This window comes from Schistocerca cancellata, chromosome 6, assembly GCF_023864275.1.
Source record: "Schistocerca cancellata isolate TAMUIC-IGC-003103 chromosome 6, iqSchCanc2.1, whole genome shotgun sequence".
NCBI classification, from domain to species: domain Eukaryota; kingdom Metazoa; phylum Arthropoda; class Insecta; order Orthoptera; family Acrididae; genus Schistocerca; species Schistocerca cancellata.
Window position 1 is genome coordinate 89,775,120 of NC_064631.1, and position 23,771 is coordinate 89,798,890.

General features: G+C 43.4%; 1 protein-coding gene across 1 annotated transcript in view; it reads left to right on the forward strand.

Annotated features, from left to right (window-relative positions):
- Positions 1-23,771, forward strand: part of LOC126191371 (whirlin-like) — a 580,516-nt gene that overhangs the window by 455,514 nt on the left and 101,231 nt on the right. Inside the window, exon 3 of the mRNA XM_049932218.1 lies at positions 934-1,080. Coding sequence (XP_049788175.1) covers positions 934-1,080 — 147 coding nt within the window. The remainder of the gene's footprint in view (positions 1-933; positions 1,081-23,771) is intronic.

Genomic DNA, 23,771 nt, shown 5'->3' on the forward strand with positions numbered 1-23,771 from the left:
CGTATATGAACTGGTGCCAGCGCCACCGTGCGACGACCGCAGGTCCAATGCACTGCAGGGTCATACCCCGAGGTGATTTAAACCCGCAAATCGCCCACCAGAGCGTTGTTTCACCATGTATCAGCATTATCCTTTATTTATGAGCATGAGTGTAGTATAATAATACTCTCACCAGCCTGTGTCCGTGGCGTTGTACTTCTCTAGCCGCCATTCACAGCGATGACGGTGTTTGTGGAGACGACCATCTACCTATAGCAACAAAAATGTGGTTCATCAGAAGAGCCCACACGTTTCCATTAATCGACGGTCGAATCCCAATGGTCACGTGCCCACTGCAATCGTAATTGACGATGTTGCTGGATCAAATGTGAACACGTGTGGGTGATCTTCTGCGGGGCTCTATGTTTAACAATGTATGGTTAACGTTGTGCTCCGAAACACTTGTGCATGCACCAGCGTTGTGCTTTCGGCAGAGATACCACAGATCACCATCTATCCCACTTTGCAGAGCAGACAAGCCGCAGAATCTCAAGTTCAGTGCAGAGTCGTGAAAGTCCAGTCATTTAGTGTCTAGTGTTAGTTTCACTGTCCGTAGGTGCTCACGACAGTAGCACGTGAGCATTCGACCATCCTCGCCGTTTTCCAGACACTCGTTCAAAATCTCGGCGTATTAATAATCCGCCCTTTGTCAAAGGCGCTTGTCTGAATGGATTTCCCACATTGGAGCCCATATCCCCGTCCGTGTCTGCTCCGCTTACATACTTTCGTTACCACATGACGTTCCCGCAACTCCATCAGGCGGCATCGCACGTCGCGGTGGGCTGTGGTAGTAATGTTTTGGCTTATCAGTGTACAGTCTCTCAGTCACTGTGTCAGCGCTTGCAAGTTACTGTGTCGGCGCGAGCAGCCGGAGTGCGAGCGGGCGTGTTGCAGGAGCTGGCGCACAAGCTGAGCCGCAGCTTCGACATGAAGGAGGAGCAGCAGATGCTGGAGGGCGAGGCGGCCGCCGTGCGCAGACACCAATCCATGCAGCGCCTCTCCAGGGCCGACCTGCTCGACGCCAGGCACCACGAAGACGTGGTGAGTACCCCCGCACACCGCCCTGCACCTGGCCTAAACACTGTAATGGACGAGCCCATTTAGACGTGTCATAATTCACTTGCAGCATCTAAATTACTCCTCGAAGACAGCGGTCAGTCCTTGTGGCATGGAGACCAACAGGCACTGTAACAAGCTCCACCCGACCCCCCCCCCCCTTTCTCTCCTGTCTGTGACATACGCGGATCTGTGGTTCGGTTCTCGAGAAGGGTCAGAGTCTGTTATTGTCAACCTCCCCAAATATAACTCGTTGGCATTCCACTTACGTGCCACAGACGCCTAAGCTTTTATTATCAATGAAAGCTCACCGTCCCGTCCGTAATACTCGCTCTGGTAGGAAAGCTAACTAGAGGTATGAGATTTTCACTCTGCAGCGGAGTGTGCGCTGATATGAAACTTCCTGGCAGATTAAAACTGTTTGCAAGACCGAGACTCGAACTCGGGACCTTTGCCTTTCGCGGGCAAGTGCTGTACCAACGGAGCTACTCAAGCACGACTCACGGCTCGTCCTCACAGCTTTACTTCCGCCAGTACCTCGTCTCCTACCTTCCAAACTTTACAGAAGCTCTCCTGCGAACCTTGCAGAACTAGGAAAGTAGGAGACGAGGTACTGGCAGAAGTAAAGCTGTGTGGATGGGGCGTGAGTCGTGCTTGGGTAGCTCAGATGGTAGAACACTTTCCCACGAAAGGCAAAGGTCCCGAGTTCGAGTCTCGGTCCGACACACAGTTTTAATCTGCCAGGAAGTTTCATAACTAGAGGTAGCTTAGTCGATTATCTAATGTGTTGTACTGTAATTATATACTTTGTGTGTGTGTGTGTGTGTGTGTGTGTGTGTGTATGTGTGTGTGTGTGTGTGTGTGTGTGAATGAATGATCTGTGTCTAATGTAATTCTAACGTGTTATCTGAAATTCTCTTTTAAACAGATAGCGGTTAATTATTTTTATCACGGCTCTTCTTACAATGTTTTAAACGCTATAAATGTTATCACAAACTTATTACACTCAACACTTCGGTGTGCTAAATAACTGATTATAATTATTTTCTTTTATTGAAGTTACGTTGTTGTTGTTGTTGTTGTGGTCTTCAGTCCTGAGGCTGGTTTGATGCAGCTCTCCATGCTACTCTATCCTGTGCAAGCTTCTTCATCTCCCAGTACCTACTGCAACCTACATCCTTCTGTATCTGCTTATTGTATTCATCCCTTGGTCCCCCTCTACGATTTTTACCCTCCACGCTGCCCTCCAATACTAAGTTGGTGATCCCTTGATGCTTCAGAACATGTCCTACCAACCGATCCCCTCTTCTAGTCAAGTTGTGCCACAAGCTCCTCTTCTCCCCAATTCTATTCACTACCTCCTCATTAGTTGTGTGATCTACCCAGCCAATCTTCAGAATTCTATTGTAGCACTACATTTCGAAAGCTTCTATTCTCTTCGTGTCCAAATTATTTATCGTCCATGTTTCGCTTCCATAAATGGCTACACTCCATACAAATACTTTCAGAAACGACTTCCTGACACTTAAATCACTAGTCGATGTTAACAAATTTCTCTTCTTGAGAAATGCTTTCCTTGCCATTGCCAGTCTACATTTTATATCCTCTCTACTTCGATCATCATCACTTATTTTGCTCCCCAAATAGCAAAACTCCTTTACTACTTTAAGTGTCTCATTTCCTAATCCAATTCCCTCAGCATCACCATACTTAATTCGACTACATTCCATTATCCTTGTTTTGCTTTTGTTGATGTTCACCTTATACCCTCCTTTCAAGACATTGACCATTCCGTTCAACTGCTCTTCCAAGTCCTTTGTGGTCTCTGACAGAATTACAATGTCATCGGCGAACCTCAGAGTTTTTATTTCTTCTCCATGGATTTTAATACCTACTCCAAATTTTTCTTTTGTTTCCTTTACTGCTTGCTCAATATACAGATTGAATAACATCGGGGAGAGGCTACAACCCTGTCTCACTCCCTTCCCATCCACTGATTCCCTTTCATGTCCCTCGACCCTTATAACTGCCATCTGGTTTCTGTACAAATTGTAAGCAGCCTTTCGCTCCCTGTATTTTACCCCTGCCACCTGTAGAATTTAAAAGAGAGTATTCCAGTCAATATTTTCAAAAGCTTTCTATAAGTCTACAAATGCTAGAAACGAAGTTACGTTATAGTGCAGATAAGTTATCGCACACCAAAGGAAAAACAACATATGAACATTGTCTCTTTTGGTCTGAACGGCTGAAGAATTAGGGGTGGTATGTACGTGCATTTATTAGTAGCACACTCATTTGTTAATTTTCATTGCATGAAGCATATTAAGTTACAGCTTTCTGTGGCCCAGTACGGCAAAATTTGCATCAGAATATAAAAATAATGACTGACACACTTTAATATATTTATAAACGCCTAATCTAAATTAGTTATCTCAATAATATCTGGGCTACAAGAGCAGTAATTACTAAAAATAGTTGCACTGACCGTAATGGCAGCTAATAAAATTTTTAATAGCTGCAGAACTCAATTTTCCTATAAATAAAAGATGTTTGCAATAATAACAAATAACATTCGGTATTCTGAAATGATTTGGATAAATTAACAATTAATACACTTATTATAGACCTCTTAATAGGTCAGTCTTGCTAGGTCAGCCGTACTACTCGAAAAGATAAAATGTCTTCTCTTTTATCAGACAAATGAAAACTAACAGAGTATATATTGTCTTCTTTAAGCCGTTTTTTCAAGTATATTCACAGGGCAAAATTCGCCAGAAGACGGCACAGTGTGTAAAATTGTTTTTAGCGGGCAGGTCAATGAAATGTTATACAGTAGTGGAAATCAGTATAAAAGCTGGGATATTTGTAGGAAAATTAACATTGTCGGTTGAAATAGTTGCGCACAGTGTATATGCAGTAGTATAAGATCCAGTATACCGGCAAATGCAGTCAAATGGTATCCCATTTAATGTCAGTATTATAGTGCATAACAAGAGATCAACGATTCAGGTGGTAGAGAGTGGAACTTAATATAAAGGCGGTCGACACAGTACGGTGTTAGCAGGTGTGTACGTGCCTTTCCAGCAGATAGGAAACAGACACCATCTGTGACACGCGTATTGTGTACCTAAACCACGACTGTGGCATTGCCACAGGGAAAACAGTTAACATGTGATGAAAAAGCAAATGTCGGTACGTAAAAGGAAACAGGACTCTCTAATCGTCAAATCGCCAAGAAGTTGAACCTTTCAAAAACAGAGATTTATAATTTCGTTAGATTTGGGGCACGATATGGACAGAACGGAAAATATGGGCAAAGTAGAAAATTATCTGAGGCGTCGAAACGGCTACTTTTGAGCAAAACAAGTCGCAAAAACAGTTATTCTTCTCAACTTGTTGCTGATTTACAGTTGGCTGTAACTGTCAGTCATGTATGACAAATTTTGTGAAATGAAAACGTCTTGCATTCAAGAAACGACTGTAGAAACCTGCTCCAATACCCAAACATAAACAGGCTAAATTGGAGTTTGCAGAAAAACGTGTCATGGACTTGAGAATGGGAAAAATTGAAATTCGGTGATGAGAAGAAACTCAATTTAGATGGTCCTGATGGGTTTCAATATGATTGGCATGATCTGAGAACAGAGCAGCAGATTAGAAGGAGCAGAAATTTTGGTGGTGGAATTGTTATGATTTGGGCAGTGTTCTGCACTAAATGTAAACCACGCATTGCTTGTGTGAACGCTAGAACGAACTCTGATATGTACAGTGAAATGCTAGAGACAGAATGGATTAGAATGTTTGGGGACCAAGCAGACAAAAGTTAATGTTTCAATTAGATAATGTATCTGTGCATGTTTATGCTACAACAAAAAAGTTGTTTGAAGATAAAGATACCGATCTCTTGACCTGGTCTGGATCTGAACCCCGTGGAAAATCTTTAGGGAATACTTGCAAGGCATGTTTATCGCAGTAGAATGCAATCCGAGGCCGTTCTCACAGTCAATAAAATTCTTCTTCGTTTGAGGCCGCATTGTCAACTATAAAATTCCGACATTTCGGCGACTGTTGCAAGACGCCTTCCTCAGGATGTACTGCTAAACAGTAAACCCTGAGGAAGGCGTCTTGTAACAGTCGCCGAAACGTCGGAATTAAGGTAATTAGGAAAAAAGGATGTTAGACAGAGTATTAACAATGCAATAACACAATATGACATTGAATGTATTTATTCCATTTCCCATCCAGGAAATGCAAACGCCTTATTTAGTTATTCGTGTTATGAAAGAAACTATGTAATTGAGTGATGATTGTTTGTGTCTAATGTATCTACTACTTCCATAATACATTCGATACATGTATGCTTCAGACATTGTACACTGAAGCGCCAAAGAAACTGGTATAGACATGCATATTCAATTACAGAGATATGTAAATAGGCAGAATACGGCGCTGCGGTTGGCAACACCTATATAAGACGACAAGTGTCTGGCGCAGTTGTTAGATCGGTTACTGCTGCTAAAATGGTAGGTTATCAAGATTTAAGTGAGTTTGAACGCGGCGTTATAGTCGGCGCACGCCGGCCTGTCTGGCCGAGCGGTTCTAGGCGCTTCAGTCTGGAACCGCTACGGTCGCAGATTCAAATCCTGCCTCGGGCATGGACGTGTGTGATGTCCTTAGGTTAATTAGGTTTAAGTAGTTATAGGGGACTGATGACCTCAGATGTTAAGTCCCATAGTGCTTAGAGCCATTTGAACCATAGTCGACGCACGGGCGATGGGACACAACATTTCCGAGGTAGCGATGAAGTGGGGATTTTGCCGTACGAGCATTCCAGGGGTGTACCGTGAATATCAGGAATCCGGTAAAACATCAAATATCCGACATTGCTGCGGCTGGCAAAATATCCTGCAAGAACGGGACCAACGACGACTGAAGAGAATCGTTCAACGTGACAGAAATGCAACCCTTCTGCAAATTGCTGCAGATTTCAGTGCTCGGACAGCAACAAGTGTCAGCGTGCGGAACACTCAATGAAATGGGCTTTCGGAGCTGAAGACCCACTCGTGTACCCTTGATGAGTGCACGACGCCTCGCCTGGGTCCGTCAGCACCGACATTCGACTGCTGCTGACTGGAAACATGTTGCCTGATCGGACGAGTCTTGTTTCCAACTGTATCGGGCCGTATACGGGTATGGAGACAACCTCATCAGTCCGTGGACCCTCCATGTCAGCAGGGGACTGCCCAAGCTGGTGGAGGCTCTGTGATGGTGTGGGGAGTGTGCAGTTGGAGTGGTACGGGACCCCTGATACGCCTAGATACGACTCTGACATATGACACGTACGTAAGCATCCTGTCTGATCACCTGCATCGATTCATGTCCACTGTGCATTCCGACGGTCTTGGGGAATTCCAGTTGGACAGTGCGACATCCCACATGTCCAGAATTGCTACAGAGTGGCTCCAGGAACTCTCTTCTGAGTTTAAACATTTCCGCTGGCCCCAGACATGAACGTCATGTAGCATATCTTGGATGCCTTGCTGTTCAGAAGAGGGCTCCACCCCCTCGTAATCTTACGGATTTATGGATAGCCCTGCAGGATGCATTGTATCAGTTCCCTCCAGCATTACTTTAGACATTAGTCTTGTCTACGCCACGTCGTGTTGCGGCACTTCTGCGTGCCCTACACGATATTAGCTATGTGTGCGTTTCTGTGGGTCTTCAGTGTATATTAATTTCATAGGAAGCCTACCTTTATACTGATGTCCACTACTGAACTTCTGTATCACCTTCACGCCAGCTTTCATACCTGCCACCTTAGAAATCGGGTTATGCGATCAAGTCGTAGCCGAGGTACCGGGTGGTTATAATTAAAGGGCAGATACTCACTGAGGTCCAGTGTGGGATGTAATTATCGTATGGCAGAAAAACATGGTAGATATTCTAATGCAGTAATGCACTAATGCAGAATCTATTGAAAGTGGAAAAAATAGTTCCTATTTTGGCCACTCGGTGCGAATGTGGACGTGTGAATGTAAGAAAGACGTACAGGAATGTTTCTATATGTAATGGATTAGGAATTGGAAGTGCGCAGAAAAGATCAAACAAGTGGAGAAGGCATAATGTTGGTTTCATTATTAACCGCTACACAATTTGTTCAAAATGAGCGTCGGGGACATCGGCAAGATGCTTTACAACGTCAGATATGCACCTGGCGGCTACAATTGAAACTACTTTTTTCCAGTGTAAATCGGCTCCGCATTAATGCATTGGAATATCTACCAAGTTTCGCTGCCGCACGATAATTAGTGCCCACACTAGACCCGTCTGAATAGCTGATCTTCAGTTATAACCATCCGGTAGCAAACATCGAACGATGCGAAATGGAAACGAATTCTAGCAGGCAGGTTGTGGAAGGCGAATTGCAGGGGACTGACGGTTTGATTGAGCATCAGTGAGCGGAGATTTGCTTGTGTTACAAATGATCTTTATTTCTTAACTCACGCACAACTAATCGAAAATAACATGCACCACAGTAAGACACGCGTACAAACAATAAACGATTACCAAGACGTTGCGCGAAGTGACATGGTTCCCCTAAAGCAATAACTCTGCAAAGACATAGCAAATACTATAATTTGGGGAGGAACATAAGGTAATCGATACACACAAGTAGGGAAAATATTATTCACTCGCATTACTTGCACACAAACTTGAGAAACCTGCTTCTCGGCAAACTAACGATGAGTATTGTAAACAATGGTAGTAGTATTAAGCAGCCTGGCAGGGAACGGACACCCGTGGTATCTTTGTTGAATCCAAAGTCGTTATGAGACGGTAAGAATAACCCCAAACGTCTCCCTTGTTCCACTGAATCAAGTGAGCAAAATTCAACGAAAAGAACGCGACCTAACACGGGCTGAATTTCTACCTTCCGAGAACAGCAGTTGACCTGGAGCAGCCACCAGGCGCACCTACTACACCAACCGTAACCGACACAGCGCATGTCTCCCGGTCGGACACTACCTGTGCACTCGCTCGTCGCTCCACGTAGTCTGCCTGAAAAGCTCTCGTGCGAGTGAGGTCATTCTGTGTGGGAGAAGGTTAAATGTGTTGAGTTTGAAAGTGACCAGTCATACTCTGTCTCTCATGTCGCAATTTTGCCATCCTCGTCTGAAACTATGCCTTACTCTGTCGTCTGCCAATCCGACCCTCTCACCGAGGGAAGTCGTTAGCACAGTGGACTCGCAGTCGGAGGGACGACAGTTCAAACCCGCTTCCGACCATCCTGCTTTAGGTTTTCCGCGATTTCCCTAAATCGCTTCAGGAAAATGCCGGGATGGTTCCTTTGAAAGGGCACGACCGGTTTCCTTCCCCATGCTTCCCTAAAAACCGATGAGACTTCGGTGTTTGGTCCCCTCCCCCCGAATCAAGCAACCAACCAACCAGTCCCACCCTGTCGCAAGTGCTAGTCTCGCTTCCACAGGGAGAAGGTAAGAGCTGACTGGATTTGAAAATTTCCGATCATCCCAAGGCTTACCATTCTGCGTCCCTCCGTCTCCCTCTCACCCTTGACCCTCTCCGTCTCCTCCAAACTGTCCCTCGGCTGCAGGCAGGGTGGGAAGACGACCGGTCAGAGGTCACGCGTTTTTATGTCCGTTTTTCTTCCTGTACGTCTCTCTGATGTTCAAAACTGGCTCTTTCTATATGGTGGTAGGAAAAAGTTTTCGTTAGAATTCAAAGACCCAATTATTCTCCCATTTGCGGTTCCGCCTATTGCTGTATCCCTTATACAGAACCTCTATCTCACATAAAAAATAACGTTCTCTTTCGTGATGTCGGAACAGATTTTCGTTAAAGTTTGCCACCTTCCTCACGCAAGGCACGTCTGTGTCACGCTCGAAGTAACGCTCTCTTTCGGTGTGGGGGAAGTTTCCGTTAACATCTGAAAGACCCAGGCCAACCCTTCTGTCCAGCCGGTAGTTGTGGCCGTGTGGTTCAGGCTGGAACCGCGTACGGTCGCAGGTTCGAATCCTGCCTCGGGCATGGATGTGTGTGATGTCCTTAGGTTAGTTAGGTTTAATTAGTTCTAAGTTCTAGGCGACTCACGACCTCAGAACTTAAGTCGCATAGTGCTCAGAGCCATTAGAACCTTCAGTCCATGCTGGACCTGTCCCTCCTCTCCTACGATGATGTTTAATCTCAGATACTCATTCAATCACCAAACTGCAGTCACCTGTTGAATGAGGAATAGAGGAACTTAAAGTACCTAACGTGTCCCATCTTTCTATCAGAAAGGTTTAGTGCAGTCTCACCAAGACAAAATTAGCGTGGCAAACTACACGGCGCCGCTTACATGAGACACAGATGGTGTGGTGTCACCGCCAGACACCACACTTGCTAGGTTGTAGCCTTTAAATCGGCCGCGGTCCGTTAGTATACGTCGGACCCGCGTGTCGCCACTATCAGTGATTGCAGACCGAGCGCCGCCACACGGCAGGTCTAGAGAGACGTCCTAGCACTCGCCCCAGTTGTACAGCCGACTTTGCTAGAGATGGTTCACTGACAAATTACGCTCCCATTTGCCGAGACGATAGCTAGCATAGCCTTCAGCTACGTCATTTGCTACGACCTAGCAAGACGCCATTATCATTTGCTATTTATCTTGTGATGCATGTACCGTCAGACCGATGTTCACCAATTATGGATTAAAGTTAAGTATTCCATCAGCTACGTACTTTATTTGCCAGTCTCAATCCCTTTAACTGTTCAGACCTCACGCCAGCCTGCGTGAGCTTAACGCGTGCCTTTCGGCTACCAATCATAGTGGCTTGGCTGTCTTGCCAAGTCACAACAGATGGTACATTCTATCTCTCTAAAGGCTGTTTCCGATAGAGCGTGCAAACACTTAACAGAACATAGAGGATGCTCCACTGAAGAATTTGGGGTAGAGAACCTGGTGTCGGAGAAGCCAGCTTAAGGGGAGGTTTACAATCTTTGGCCCGGAAAAAGCATGTTCTTTGAGAATTTTTTTTTCTTGGGATGTGTTATAGATATCAATGTCAAATTTGGTCAAAATGTTTATTGATATTTTCTCTACAAACTGGAATTTTTTCGACCGGAAATGTCGAAGAGCAAAGGCGGAAGTGCCGTCGGAACGAAACGAAATTTCGATGTAGACCTCCACGCGCGGTATGTCACAGGTCAGCCGGCTGGTCTGAAATCAAAATTGAGTTGAAGTTAGCGAAGTATATAAGATTCTTTAGGAGTTGCACCTCGCTTGAATTATTTGGACCACAGGAAACAAAATGGAGGCCAGAATGCAAAATGTTGTGGGGAGTGCTAACCAAAGACTGCGTTTTGTTGGCAGGACACTTAGGAAATGTAACAGATCTACTAAGGAGACTGCCTACCCTACGCTTGTCCGTCCTCTTTTAGAATACTGCTGCGCGGTGTGGGATTCTTACCAGATAGGACTGACGGAGTACATCGAAAAAGTTCAAAGAAAGGCAGCACGTTTTGTATTATCGCGAAATATGGGAGAGAGTGTCACAGAAATGATACAGGATTTGGGCTGGAAATCATTAAAAGAAAGGCGTTTTTCGTTGCGACGGAATTTTCTCACGAAATTCCAGTCACCAACTTTCTCCTCCGAATGCGAAAATATTTTGTTGACACCGACCTACATAGGGAGGAACGATCACCACGATAAGATAAGGGAAATCAGAGCTCGTACGGAAAACTACAAGTGTTCATTCTTTCCGCGCCCTATACGGGATTTGAATAATAGAGAATTGTGAAAGTGGTTCGATGAACCCACTGCCAGGCACTTGAATGTGATTTACAGAGTGTCTGTGTAGATGTAGATTTGAAAAAAATAGGGTTCTTTTCATCGATTTTTTGACTTCGTTGGCCAATTACAAATATTTATAGTTGATGGATCGGAATAAAAGTGGTACAATTCCTAGACAATTTAGTTAGCTTCGTCGGAAACAAAGAATCATGCCAATCGGTTCAGTAGATTTGAAGTTACCATACCGCGCGATAAAAAAAAGCCATTTTGAGAAAAACGCGTTTGAAGTTGTGGCAACATATAAATGCAATATTATGCAACTTACGTTCAGTCTGCTATTCAGGTTCCATAAACTAGTCCTTCCTCTTCCTCATAGAGGGCGTTCTGCTCGATCTGGGCCATCCTGCGCTGCTCCAGAGCCGTTCGTACGGCCGGTGACAAACGGTTTTCGGCCTCTTGAATCCGGCGGTCGTCCGAATGCAAGACGAACTGCGTCGAATAGAGTCCCAGGGTGACGTCCAGCGTTGTCATGGTCTTCATAATTGGTGAATACTCTTCGTTGAGGCTGCTCAGTGCCAGGAAAGTCGCAATCTCCACAGTCTTCGCACCAGAATGCAAATGCTTGGGAGCTAACTTCAAACACACGCGTTCAAACATTCATTTGAATTTTGTGTGTTTCCTCCAAAGCACCGGTACAATAACTCGTCCCCCGAAAGAGAAAAACTGGTGCGTGATAAGGCCTATTTCAGGCAGGCGCATTTATTTGTTCAATCGAGAATAACAAACATTTCCGTTCCGTATTCTGAAAAACAGTTTCAGGGGTGCATTCTAAACACTTTTATGGATCCAAAAATGCAATTTTAAAAAAAAATCAAATTTTTAAACAATACCTCCGCTTAAAGAGATAATAGGAATAAAATCACATTATTGTGTACGTTTTTGTTTACGTTAGTTAACTGTGAATACCATCCTTGACACAATGAACGTACTGTTTGTACTGTGTCTTACAGAATGTGCTGAAACTGACAGCCATCAACATCAGTGCAAGCGTGACATCAACGAACAAGATGTTGACGCGCACTGACAAATATCCCTGGTGTGTTTCGAATCAGATCACAGGCAATTACAATTATGGCAACTAATCTTATTTCCGTACGACTGGCGTCTCATACAAGTGACTTTAGATATCCCAATACGAAACAGCCAAGGAGATTCAACTCAAGTGACCTCGTAGGCCATGGAATAGTATTTCCCCTTACAATCCAGCGCCGAGGAAATACAGTAGCGGTACTGCTCCATCGTATTATGCTACGAGTATATGTCTCTGAATAACATGTGTAATAAATGGGTCTGTCGTTGATTCATAACACTTTCTGTCATGGGACAATGTAAGTACGATACAACAGAGCCACCTTATGGAAGGAAAGTAAACAAAACCTGAATCATGATATCCTGGTAATCAGGCTCGTCTTACTTTTTCCAGACAGGAAATAAATAGCACAGTACCTGCAAACTTGTACCCATGTTAGTTGCAAATAAGGTGGAAAACAGTAATGCTAGACAAAGCGGTAGCCAGGTTTACTTCCATATCTCCTTAAGCTTGCTTCTGCAACCCCAGGTTCCCTATCTCAAATTGTTCAACGGACCATTCTCTATGTCCTGTTACATTTTAGTACGCTCTTACGGAAACAGCCTGTATAAGAAATGGGGACCAATAACGCCTTCCAGTTATAACAGTAAAATATATGAGATGTTTTAATCTTATAATAGTAAATTACTTACTTGTTTGCGAAACCAAAACTGTTTTTATTCGGAAATAATTGGAAACTGGTTGCTGTAGCACCCTGCCACAATGGAATGGAATACTTTTTACATAAATTACTTACATCAGTTCTTTGTTTAGCACCTTAGCATAACTTTCAAGGAATTGCAGTTCAGAGAATTGCAACATTTGAAAAACATTCATCCGAAAACTTGAGAAGTACATGTGTCTTGCAGTTGATTTAAGTACTGTATTAGCATAAAATTCAGATAACTTTAACAATGTTCTCTACGGTATACATACCATTATCAGTATTTCACGTTGCATTAGGATTACAAAGTCAGGTCTGTAGGCTGCGACTTTTTGAGCATGTAAATTGGGCCAGTGCTGTTTCTTTCCGCGTACGTTCGGGAAAGTCAGCTTTCCGTTATATTTTTCTTGGTGGAAGGTCTTTCCCTTTCTGTCTTGCCTTACTCAGCTTTCCACGGTTTGCCGGTTCCAAGAATCTACTCACGAAGCACGTCAGGTTTGTCGTTGGCAGTGAGCGGCCGCCGTTACCTGCCTGGAATCTTTTCCGCATCCACTCAGACCACAAACAAATCACGTGAGTTAGCGACTGAAAAGTATCCCATGTTACACATTGTTTGAAGGTTCTGGAATTCCTTGCCATTTTCACGACGCTTCGTGTTTTTCTACTCTATTCTCCAAAACTTAGCTCATAAATTTGGAAACTGATATATGTAAAAATGTGAACACTTTTAATAAAAATTATTTTTGGAGGAGGGAGGTGGAAAGCAGGAGGCGAGATGACCATGAAACCCCACACTGCATCCGCAAAAGGTTTGTGGAGCAGCCTGTCCCTTAATGACAGCTGGCTCCCGCTCTGTCTGAGCAGTCGTAGGGACCAAAGCACTTGGCCTTGTGTGAAACTGCCAGTCATTCGTCTTACGACAGGTAACAGCTGTGGTAAGAGTGGTGTGGCCTGCAGCGGGCGCTCCTTACGAGTTCCCAGACGCCATCTACTGACATAGCCTCGATAACGGCTCTCAACAGGTGGCACAGTGTAAACACCAACCTGGCCTCCTCTACTGATGACTTCGTCGTTCACAGAAAACATAGGTCGCCGAATCTTGGACAGCTGCGTGAAATCAATTTCGAAATTTGACAGTGGCTCAATGCTACTATAAAGAACGTTCGATGTTTTGCAATAACTTCTGCCTTTATTAGCTACAAAGCACCAGAAAACGAAAAATGTATGTAAAATATGATAAGCGTAATGAGCTATATTTTGAAATTGTTTAGAGAGTAACACACAGAAGAATATACAGAATACGTAAGGAACGGACAGCCCTTAATCAGTTTGGGTTTGTTAATGCCGCGAGTACGAGAGTAGCCTTGTGCAGTATACAAGTATTGTTTCAGACGTGTAGAGATGTAAATAAAAGTGTATTTGGTTGCGTAATAATTACCAGAAAGCTTTTGATAAAGTAAACACGACAAACTGATGGGAATTTTCAGAAGTATTTGAATGGAGGAAAACAAACAGCGGTGTTGCATATTGATGGAGCGGTCAAAATTCTCAGGGGAGTGAGACAGGAATGAATCTTGTCATCCATACTATTTCATATATATACTCAGAATTCATATTCGGAGAATTCCTGGAAGAAGTAGAAGAAGGAATTGTGATAAATGGAATAAGATTAAACGACCTTCGACTTGATGATATTGTATTTACTGACAGTATTCAAGCGTTACGATTATTAATGAATAGAACTGTAAGAGTAAGCAGTAAGTATGGGCTTGAAATAAACATCACAAAGACAAAACTCGTGGTCCTAAGTGAGGAAAATATTACAAAAGTAAACTTAGTCATAAACCAAAGAACTATAGAAAGGGTAAAACAGTGTATATACCATGGAACCATTATAAATGAAAATTCGAATAACTTGCAAGAAATCAAGATTCGCATGGGGAAAGCGAGAAGTGTGTTTCAGAAAATGAGTGCCATTTTCAAAAGCCGTAACGTAACTCTAAGAACAAAAATCAGGCTTTTGAACTGTAATGTATACTCCGTCCTCTTGTATGGGCTTCAGTCCGGAACCTCGCCACTGCTACGGTCGCAGGTTTGAGTCCTGCCTCGGGCATGGATGTGTGTGATGTCCTGGTGACCTCAGGTGTTAAGTCCCATGGTGCTCAGAGCCATTTGAACCATTTTTGGACACGAGGGAATGAGAAAAACTATCAAATCAACTCCAATCTAAAGCAGATCTGAAGTGATCCTACTCTAGTGACTGGCTCACGTAGCGCCTGAGCAATACGGTGTTTACCTCGTGCAGACTGCAGCGATAAGGGCGGCCGTGGTCGCGTGTGACGTGTGCTAGCAGCAGATGCATTGACAACTTGCGAACCTATTCAACTAACAATTCTACTCTGGCCTTGACTGGATATAGAGTAGTAAACTGTCCTTAGTTTTCGTGAGGTGAAAAAAGTATGTTTTTCCTTGGCTAAATCAACTAACTGAGAAGACTCGCTAGGGCTAAGCGAAGTGTACACTGTTGCCCTCAAATGTTCCGCAGAACCTAACTAGCGGATCGCATAGCTCATAACCTCCAATATGGAGATACTGCGAAATATCAGAGCCACGTGAGCACGCGCAAGTGTTCACAACAAGATGTGTCTTTTGGAACCACGACAGAGTGGGATGCACTCCGTCCGGCACACAGTCCTTCTACGACAAGAGTGTCCAGAATAAGTCATTTGTAATTGCTTATATTATTGGAGACTTCCCCCACCTTAGCGTGGGTTCGCCTCCTGCCACAACTAGTGTCAGCCAATGAGAGCATTTGCTGCAATTTACGTCATTTCTTTGCCCAATGAGGTTTTAGGCACAAACCGAGACGTACGCTAGTTTTTCCCGGACCAATGAGTGTTCGCCATTCTTTCATTTAGTCATGAGGTCTACCCAAATAGGAGCTTTGCACTTGGACTTTATTCATTGTTCACGCCCCTATCACTTGATATTTGATTGTTTACAAAAATGACAGTGACTCACGCTGCTGTGCTCCTTTCTGCATCGCAAAAGTGGCTTTCTTAAGTTGAAAGGCTTTCGCAGAGCACATGTGAATCTCACGCCCTGTACATGTGAGTGTCATGTGAATTTTTGCTTATGTCAAGTTGATGACGCACTTTCTGCATTCGTATGTTTCCATGTACGTGGAAGGGCTGTGTTCTCCTTTGAGACAACCCAAACAAATCCTCTGCTGCGTTAACATGTTTACGTCAGCGCTGGTGTGAGTCAGAAGACTCACCCAACCGTTACTCACTTTTGTGCCGTTATCTCTGTCAAAAATGTCCGGTGCTGTTGGTGCGTAACGTCCCTGGTTGATATCCCGTAGCGAGGGTTCGCCTGTTTATGGCTTTCCTGAGTTCCATGTCACTGTGCTTCGGTATGCAGGGAAACCCCACTTACACATCAGTCCACTGCTACAGCAATGCTACTTGCCTATCAACATGCAAATAAGATGGACTTTGTTAGTATCGAGTTCATATCAGCCACATATGTATTACTTACTCTCTGTACTATTCAAATAACGTGACTAAGCAAAGTACGGCTTGTGGGGTATCAAATTCATTGGTTTGATGAGTAGAATCGATTTATTGATATAAAAATTATGTTAAGTGGTAAATATTATCCTGCCATCTTACAGATTCATGACTTAAAGTTGGTTCTAGAAACTTTCTAAGTAGACGTTCATGCGATAGTTGGCGTCTATGTGCCAGTTCAGTTCCTGCATCATCCTTATGGCAGTCTTCTAAGGGTGAAACAAACATATGGCCATTCTTGTTTTCCTTCTTTGTATCCATTGAATAAAAATGGTTCAAATGGCTCTGAGCACTATGGGACTCAACTTCTGAGGTCATTAGTACCCTAGAACTTAGAACTAGTTAAACCTAACTAACCTAAGGACATCAGAAACATCCATGCCCAAGGCAGGATTCGAACCTGCGACCGTAGCGGTCTTGCGGTTCCAGACTGCAGCGCCTTTAACCGCACGGCCACTTCGGCCGGCTCCATTGAATATCCCTTGTTAGTACTATTTGGTGCGGGTCCCACACACTTGAGCAACAGTGAAAGAATAGTTTTCAATTGCTCATAGAAGAATGTAAAAACTCATTATCTCTTTTTATGTAAGTATCATTCAGAAAACAGAACGATAGAACCAGAGGAAACAGGGTACACACAAAAGTGGAGAAGCATTCGTCTTTCAAAGTAGATTTTTCACTAACGAAGAGAGAAGAATATTGTAACAGCATACACTCCTATATATACAACAGCTCCCTATATATAAAATAGCTTCCAGGACACAGATTCATATGTAGATAATGTAGATAAAATACCGAACATACATTCCTGCTGATCAGTAAGTTCGAGAATGAAACCAATTAGATTATTAAATGAAAGTTATTAAATAAAATATATTTATGATAATCATTCCAGAGCGAATACTGCCGATGGCTAAAACCACTTGAAATTGCAAATTATTGTATTCAGTCACATTTAGTAATCTTTCCTCTCTTTACAGTAATTTTTAGTTTCAAATTATATTCATAATGATAACAGTGAAGACTGCTGCAAAGTGTTCACATTCAAAGTAAGGTTAAGACCAGCTGCATCATACACACCTATATATACAACAGAGTCGAAATGTCACTGAAGACTTTTTCCTAAACTGGCGGCTGATATGTCAGAAGGGCCACAGCCATCCAGCCGCGACAGTTACTGCAGCAGATACGGGGAGCAACTGTGGAAATCGCAAATTCTGAGAAAGATTCTGAGTGCATTAACTACGCCCTACACAGATTCCACGCTGCAGAGTCTTTAAAGAGTTGCTGCACGCGTTCAATGATATTCTTTCTCATTAAATCTAGTCATGGATGGGGTGGACACACACTCTTGGTTTACTATCATGGAAAGTAATATAGACAACGGTCAGTAAAGCTTTTAGAGTCCTCTTGTTAGGTGTACCATATCTGTCCAGTATACCAAAACTTTTCGAAATGCACATTCCCCAGTAACATAGCAGAATGACTACACTTCAACTTTAGTCTCATTCATTCGTCAAAAGTATCGACATCATGCATTTTCATATCAGTGTGCACTATCATCAGTTGTGCTTTTTAGATTTCATTACGTAAAGTCACGCTGTGGGTTTCCTGACTGAGTTCAAGCTGTTGTATATGTTAGTATACCAAACCAATCCAAAATGATGGAATCCAAGATGACAGTGGTGGAAAATTCAAGATCCAAAATGGTGGAACAAGCCCAGTTATTCTTTGTAACCCTTCTCACATGACAATCCAGGTGGCTTGTTCAGTGGTATCCAAATTAACTGAACATTTTTTTCCAAAAATATGCAAAGATATTGACAATACTGGTGTAATTTACAGTATTTCCATATATAGAAAATCTGTCAAAATACATACCTGATTTAACTCACAAGGTAATCTTGTCTGGAAAACGAGCAAACTTTGGTACAAGGAAAAATGAAGCCCGTTTCATAGCTACAGTCAAACCTGGTGAACAAAGATAAGTTTTAAGTAATTCGTAACGTATTACTTATTCAGAGTGTTCTAATTACCTAGCTACCTTAGTGTTCAAGAAGTCGGGCACAACATAAACTGTTTGTATTATTGTTCTACAAAAACATGTTAGGTAAAATTAAGTGTCAGCTACAGGAAGAGTGCAAAGATACACTTGGCACCTACATGATTTAATATATTTTTGATAAATATTTCAGGTAGTTTGATACTTCCGAACATGGTACCTGAAATGTGAAATTAGGGGAGTTAAAAGCGCAGTTGGGCTACTACCACCATCTTGGATTTCTGAATTTCACACTCTTTTAAACTTAGGACAATTGGACCAGTTTTTGAATTTCCCACTACCGCCATCTCGAATTGATGGACCTGAACAACAGTTTGGACTGTGCTAGAAACCCTGTAGTGACACTACCAGCAAGAAAGCGAATACTATGAGAATGCTACGTCATGTAATGGCTCCAGATCTCTTTTGATATGCTAGGCTCTGTAAGATTATAAAAAGCTTATTTGTTTAATGAATTTCTATCAGTATGTTTTGATGTAGCGCCTATTTCATAAATATAAGGGAAAAGGGAATTGTATCTTGTAAACCATTCCTGATCTAAATACAGCGCTCAGAATGTACACTCATGCTCATAAATTGAGGATAATGCTGATACATGGTGAAACAACACTCTGGTGGGTGGTTTGCGGGTTAAAAACATCTCGGGATATGACCATGCGGTGCATTTGACCTGCGGTCGTCGCACGGTGGCGCTGGCAGCAGTCCACATACGCAGAGGTGTGTTAGTGCATGTCAGAGCACGGTGCAGCGAGTAAGTGAGCAGACGTTTACAGACATGCTAATGGTGACTGTGTGTTTAAAATGGCTAAAAGAACATATATTGACGACGTTATGAGGGGTAGAATTCCGCAGACGGCCACGGAGTACTGCAGGTAGCCTTGCTCGGGACCTGACCGCAGCCAGTGGAACAGTTGTCTCCAGATACACAGTGTACAGACGACTGAACAGACATGGTTTATTCGCCCGGAGAGCTGCAACATGCACTCCACAGACCCCTGGTCAGAGGAGTACCCGTAAAGTCTGGTGTCAGGAACACAGTACATGGACATTGGAACTGTGGTCCCAGGTCATGTTGACGGACGGGTCCAGATATAGACAGAACAGTGATTCTCGCAGGCCTTTCATCTGGCGTGAACCAGGAACCAGATAACAACCACTTAATGTCCTTGAAAGGGACGTATGTGGAGGTCGTGGTTTGATGGTGTGGGGTGGGATTATGATTTGTGTACGTACACCTCTGCATGTCTTTGACAGAGGAACTGTGAGGTGTATCGGGACGTCATTTTGCACCAGTATGTCTGCCTTTTCAAGGGTGCAGTGGGTCCCACCTTCCTCATTATGGATTATAACGCACGGCACCACCGAGCTGCCATCGTGGAGGAGTACCTTGAAACAGAAGATATCAGGCGAATGGAGTGGCCTGCCTGTTCTCCAGACCTAAACCGCATCGAGCAAGTCTGGGATGCTCTCGGTCGACGTATCGCTGCACGTCTTCAAACCCCTAGGACACTTCAGGAGCTCCGACAGGCACTGGTGCAAGAATGGGAGGCTATATCCCAGCAGTTGCTCGACCACCTGATCCAGATTATGCCAACCCGTTGTGCGGCCTGTCTGTAGCCATGTAAGTTAGCAGAACGGTCTTTCTCGTCTCTTGTAGTAATAGTGAGTGCTTGTACCCCAAGCAGTACAGACTTAAAATTATTTCTAGGGGGTCTCAGGAAGTTTTGATAGATTTCCTGGTTGTGCGTGTCGTTGCTTGATCTCTACAGGTTACAATGCAGCAAGGCTTTCCCGGCATTGGATAGATCCCGTAGAATTGCTATATTATTTTTGACAGCGTGCGACACTCCTCGTCACTGACTCCGGGTCAGTATTTGGTGCTGTTTGCTGATGCTGTCTTAAGTTGCTCTGTATGACAAAAATTCGTCTTCTAAATCTCTAATGAAGTCTCCTGCTGAACAGCTGTGATTAATTATGTAATATCTGTTCTTCATTGAAGGTGTGAGCCAATAAGGATAAAGCGTTTGGAGAAAGTACTTCCATCGCAGTAATTATGCTCTAAATACAGAAAATGATATCCATTCAGTCAAAATTGTTACTCAAAAATGTATAATTACTAACGATTATCTGAAAACTTAAGTTAATTTGCACAAAAAGAGGACTGCGTTTACTCGTATATTGCAGTTACGGGTAAAAGTGAAACATAACAGCGCGACCTAAATTTTATGTAGAAGGTAACTGAAGCAGGCGTGGAACAGAATATTCTGTTCTGTCATTAGTAGGCTGCTTCCCTTTTCCATCTGTGAGTGGAGCGAAAGGAAAAATAACTGAGGATCTCGTTGCAGTTCCTCTCTCTTCCATCTTGTCGTTATGGTCATAACACGAAATATACTGTGTGGATAGTTCTATTTCTTTACAGTCTGTCTCTATTACTAGTACCGTATACTTCATCTACAGCCTTCATACAAAGCCGGCTTTGGCGTCCGATGTGACCATTCTTCGTAGCCGTGCTCTAGATGTATTTCTGTGCCTCAGGGGAAATGTAGATATCAATAGTTAATTTCCCAAAGTAAACTGCCTCAAAAAGAGTTCTGCCGTACACTGTATTTGCTCGGCTAGAGCTAAACTGTTTCTCTGTAACCACAACGGTCAAATCCAACAGTTGCCAAAGATAGCGAATCAGCGCTCTTTCCTTTGTTTAGCGCTAAGGACCACTAAGTTCTGTCCTTCTTTTCTATTTAAGCCCTTTTTGTGTGCCTGAATTCTGAAACGGCACGGTATTGACACAGCATTGAAACTGACGTCAAAGGCACCTGGATATTTGGATACTTCAAAGGACCTGCTCCTCCCTCTTTCTACAGCAAAAGTGTAGAAAATCCCTTCCACATACGATGAAATGCACACAGGAACTACTCCATGAAGCATCGATACACGGCTTAAAGAACAGTTATCTCCTGGTCAACACGGAGAAATAGGGTGTGGCTGGTCACACACTGGGGCCAGGGGACTACCAAATGCCATTCTCCGATACTACAGTTTTATCCACATCCAGTAATTACTGTGATAAGAGGTATGGAGATGCCACAAAAATTCAGGACTAAAAAAAAGTCTTCAAAATAAAACAAGGAAGACTACAGTTATTCACGATATGGGTTTTTAAGTGATTAATAATGTGAACAGCACCAACTATTCTGCCTTACTGGCTCCAAATGTACCATAATTGAGCAAGTAAAACGTAGATGCTTGCACACAAGGAGGTAGGGGGCGTCTTGCAGTTTCTCCAACACTTACTGCGAGCTTATCTCTTGACACACGTGCATAGCCTCAGAATGTTCTTTACGGCACGTCATCAACAGCAGCAAGTTTCTCTCGACGCCTTCAGACTGGTCTCCAGATGTTATACTTCACCATATTTGTGACATCTTCACACTGACTGAGCCGATCGTAATAATCTAGCGACATGTCTTTGATTTCGATCTCCTTCTTGTGTCTGACGTGTTATACTATAAATGGAATTGCCATTGCAGCTGGATACCCGGAAGTATAAGCTACTAAAAAATGAAAACTAAGAACTATACCACATTTCTCATTCATGAAAGAGGTTTAAGCAACATCTTTTATTCACGTTCTCTAACCACAATCATCGGGTCATACCGTGGCGATATAACAAATCTGTCCATAAGTATCTCTAGTAAGTGGGACCCTATGAAAGAGATTACTTTCCTTTTTGGCTTGGAAACATCATCATCATCATCATCAGCATAATCACACGTTGTTGTCCTCACTGCTGTGAGTTGTGACCCCATGCATCAAGCATCTCATTCATATACTGTTACCACCAATTCTTAAAGCCTGCTAAAGAGGTAGACCGGAAGGCTTCTTGATTTGATCTATCTAGCTGCTCGGTGCTCTTCCCCTCGGTCTCTTGCCGTCGATCTCCCTTCCACGATCAGCTTCTCTTGGTTTTCTCCATCTCTTCTCACAACATGGCCAAAGAAATGGAAAATGTTTTTGGTTGACACTAGAAGAAAGGCACCTGGAGATATTTATTTGCTCAATAATGCACACACTTGTGGCTCTTTCAGTTCATTTTATGCGCAGTATCCTGCGCCAGCACCAAAGCTCAAATGCATCAATATGCTCCTTATCTCTGGCCTTAAGGGTCCATGTTTTGCAACCATAAAAGAAGAAGGAAAACACAAGTGTTTCAACAAGCCGTACCTTTGTGGTATTCACTATTAATCTGTTCTGCCATATCTTGGTGAGCTTCTTCATATCCACCCACTCTAGCGTTATCCGTCTTCTTATCTCATCTTCACAGCTTCCCGTGTCGCAGACTGTTGACCACAGGCGATGAAACAATGCACGACTTCCAGTTCCTTTAACCGAACTGTGAGTTGAACCCAAGCTCTTCGATCAATTGTAATGAGTTTGGACTCGGTCAGCTTGAGAACCAATCCATTTTATAGCCTAATGTTATTTACTTTTGTTAGTAACTCAGCAAGTTCATCTTCGCTGTTGGCTGAAAGCACGATGTCATCAGCAAATCAGAAGTTGTTAATAGTTATAGCACCATGGAGATGCCTTTTGTCCAAACATCAAGACATTACTAATAACATGTTCTGTGTTGTGGCGTAGCAAGAGCCACGCCACTCGGAGGTAGCCGAAAGGCACGCGATGTAATGCAGACGGGCGTGAATTCTGGAACAGGATAACTATTGAATGGTAGCAAGAAAAGTACGTAGCTTATAATATATACTTAACTTTAATTCTCTGATGAATACAGCAATCTTCATGATACAAGTGAGACTCATTAAGATACATGCAATGTTACAAATGGCGCCTTGCTAAGTCGTAGCCACTAACTTAGCTGAAGGCTATTCTAACTGTCTCTCGGCAAATGAGAGGAAGGCCTCGTACGTCTAGTCGCTAGCAATGTCGTCCGTACAACTGGGGCGAGTGCTAGTGCGTCTTTTTAGACCTGCCATGTGGTGGCGCTAGGTCTGCAAGTACTGATGGCGGCGACACGCGGGTCCGACATGTACTAATGGACCGCGGCCGATTTAAGCTACCACCTAGCAAGTGTGGTGTCTGGCGGTGACACCACATTCTGCATATATGTTGTACTGTTGGAGGAATGGAACACAACACCGTCCGACCCCTTTTGATACACTGAAGAGATTAGACGTGCCAGCATTCGTCCTTACAGCTGCGACGTGATTGTTGCATAGAACTCTGATCAGTGCTGTCAAGTGTGGTTGTACACCAAACTCTGCAAGCACCTGCACAACTTCACGTGGCCAACAAAGGCAAAGGCTTTCCTATTGTCAATATTGTCAATGAAGCAGATGACGACAGGAACAGAGAATTCTCGCAATTTCTCTTTTATTTGTCGTACGTTGGGAATCTGTTCTTAAGTTCCTTTCGTTCAACAAAATCTTCTTGTTCTGTGGATA